A 2,500-nucleotide genomic window follows, 5' to 3' on the forward strand; every position below is an offset into this window, starting at 1 on the left:
ATATACATATAATCTAAACAAACCTATGCACATGTATATCCATTCAAGTAGATAAACAATACTTCTGAACTTTTCCTGTACTTACGAAGATTGTTGTTACTCTGTAAGTCTTATTCTGCAAGGCCATTTCAGAACTGAGCCTTGTGTACTTGACCGGTACGCTCTGGAACCCAAAGTCATCACTCCACGTCCCGATCTGTAATATAAAAAATAATAAATTAATGAATAAACAAATCAATTAGAAAAGTGAATAAGACAATAAGTAAATAAAGAAGCAAAGGTATTTATATGGAAGTGCACACTTACGTGACAGATCATTAGAAAATTGAATATTAATGTTTTATATCATAATACATCACCGTGATATCCATTTTTTTTTATTTTTGGCGGAATTAAATAGAAAAAATGGTAAAAGTAAATATACGACCGAACGAAGGTGTGATGATAGGATTGAGACGCCACGTAGTCTTTCCAGTCCCGCTATAAGCAATTACACTACGGAACGAAGCTGTGACCATAGGATCTGGAATAGCTCTCAGTACTTCCGTTAGTACCTCGCACGGTACATGATTTTAAAACAGTGCTACGCAGCTGAGATTCATGCATTTATTAAAGCAATGCAACTCCTGTATAACCTGCAGTCCGATCAGATATGATACCAAAATCGACCGTCAGTATTCCAGACAACGAAGACAAAGACGACCCTGATGATATATAACAACGATGACGTCTAAAACAGCCCCAGCGGCTACGTATCGCTTTTAGCAACCATTTCTGTTATTAATTTCCGCTAAGAGAAGTGTATATTACGTGGATGAATTATAATTTACAACATTAATATTTATTTATTTATTTATCTTTTTATTTATTTATTTATCTATTTATTCGTTTATTTATTCATTTATTTATTTTCATTTTATCTCTATTTTTTTTTCACATCTAAGGCGATATAGCATTAGAAAATTAAATATTAATTTTCTAATATATAATGCATCACCGTAATAATTACTTTTCTCAGCGGAAAAAAAAAAGTTGCTAAAAAATATGCACAGACGAACGAAGTCGATAGATTCGGAGCCGGAGGTCGAAGACGACGACGACGGCCTGATGGTATCTAGAATTACAGGTACCGCAATATTAAATGCAGGTTAGGTTAGGTAGGTAGTTTAGGCTGGGTAGTTTAGGTTAGGCAGATAGGTTAGGTTAGGTATGTAGGTTAGGTTAGGTAGATTAGGCAGGTAGGTTAGGTTAGGTTAGGTTAGAATGGATGAATTTATCATACATTAATTTCTTCAACCTCCGCATCTACCAAATCTAAGATGGAATCTCAAACAGTCGAAGCGGATTCGTTTCTGTATAACTTTTACCAACATTTTCTGTTATTGATTTCAGCCAAGAATAACTTATATTATAATTTACAAATTATTAGTTAAATTTCTCTTATTATATTGCGTACATGTGGACTTCAAAAAATTAATAAATAAACAAACAACTAATAGATAAAAAGGTAAGTAATTGAATAATATGTATATAAAAAGAAGTGTTTTTTTCAGTGTTATTTATTTGTCTACAAATGTTCCACCATAGACATGACTCCATATCTACATATGAATATTAACACACTTACAAACATATATGTATATATGTGTCCGTATATGTGTATGTATGTCTGTATGTATGTATATACTGTACATATATATATATATATATATATATATATATATATATATTTATATATGTATATATATATGTATATATATATATATATGTATACATATCTATAGTGTTTCTACACATATATGCATATATTTGCATAAATGAAAATAATAATATATCTGCGTAAACACAATATTTTCCTACTTTAGATATACACATACAAACACATATACACACACGCACACGCACATACACACAAACAGCCACATACACACACACACGACTTGACGGCGCAGTGGTAGCAATCGTGGCCGCCATTACGGCGGTCCGGGTTAGAATCCCGTGTAGGTCTGAAATAAGATTCAGTATCGCTGCGCTACAAGTCGTTATTCCAAATTTCATGGGTGTATGTGTGCGTGTGAGGTCAGCATTACCCATAGATTGGTCATACATGAGCTCTGAGCTCTCTTTTGGGAGGGAAATAGGTGTCGATCACGAGTCCAACAGGTGATACAAGACCATGGTGAATCACAAAAATTATACAGGGGGAAAAAGCCTTGGTATATGTATGTATATATTTTTTATTCATAAATATTTTTGTATCCGACCTAGTTATGGACCAGAAGGTCTCCTGTCGGCATGCTCCGCCTTTGTAATGAATGGACAGAATACATATACGTATATATATATATATATATATATATATATATATATATATATATATATATATATATGTATATATATATACTAAGTAACGACAAATGAGTGAGTCACTGTATATGTGTGTGTGTGTGTGTGTGTGTGTGTGTGTGTGTGTGTGTGTGTGTGTGTGTGTGTGTGTGTG

At 33.0% G+C, this 2,500-nt stretch overlaps 1 protein-coding gene across 1 annotated transcript in view; it reads right to left on the reverse strand.

Annotated features, from left to right (window-relative positions):
• LOC143034267 (glutamate receptor 1-like) overlaps window positions 1-2,500 on the reverse strand; it is a 1,284,256-nt gene that overhangs the window by 473,810 nt on the left and 807,946 nt on the right. Inside the window, exon 9 of the mRNA XM_076200202.1 lies at window positions 86-196. Coding sequence (XP_076056317.1) covers window positions 86-196 — 111 coding nt within the window. The remainder of the gene's footprint in view (window positions 1-85; window positions 197-2,500) is intronic.

This window comes from Oratosquilla oratoria, chromosome 17, assembly GCF_046742065.1.
Source record: "Oratosquilla oratoria isolate Oo_2021 chromosome 17, ASM4674206v1, whole genome shotgun sequence".
Lineage (NCBI taxonomy): Eukaryota > Metazoa > Arthropoda > Malacostraca > Stomatopoda > Squillidae > Oratosquilla > Oratosquilla oratoria.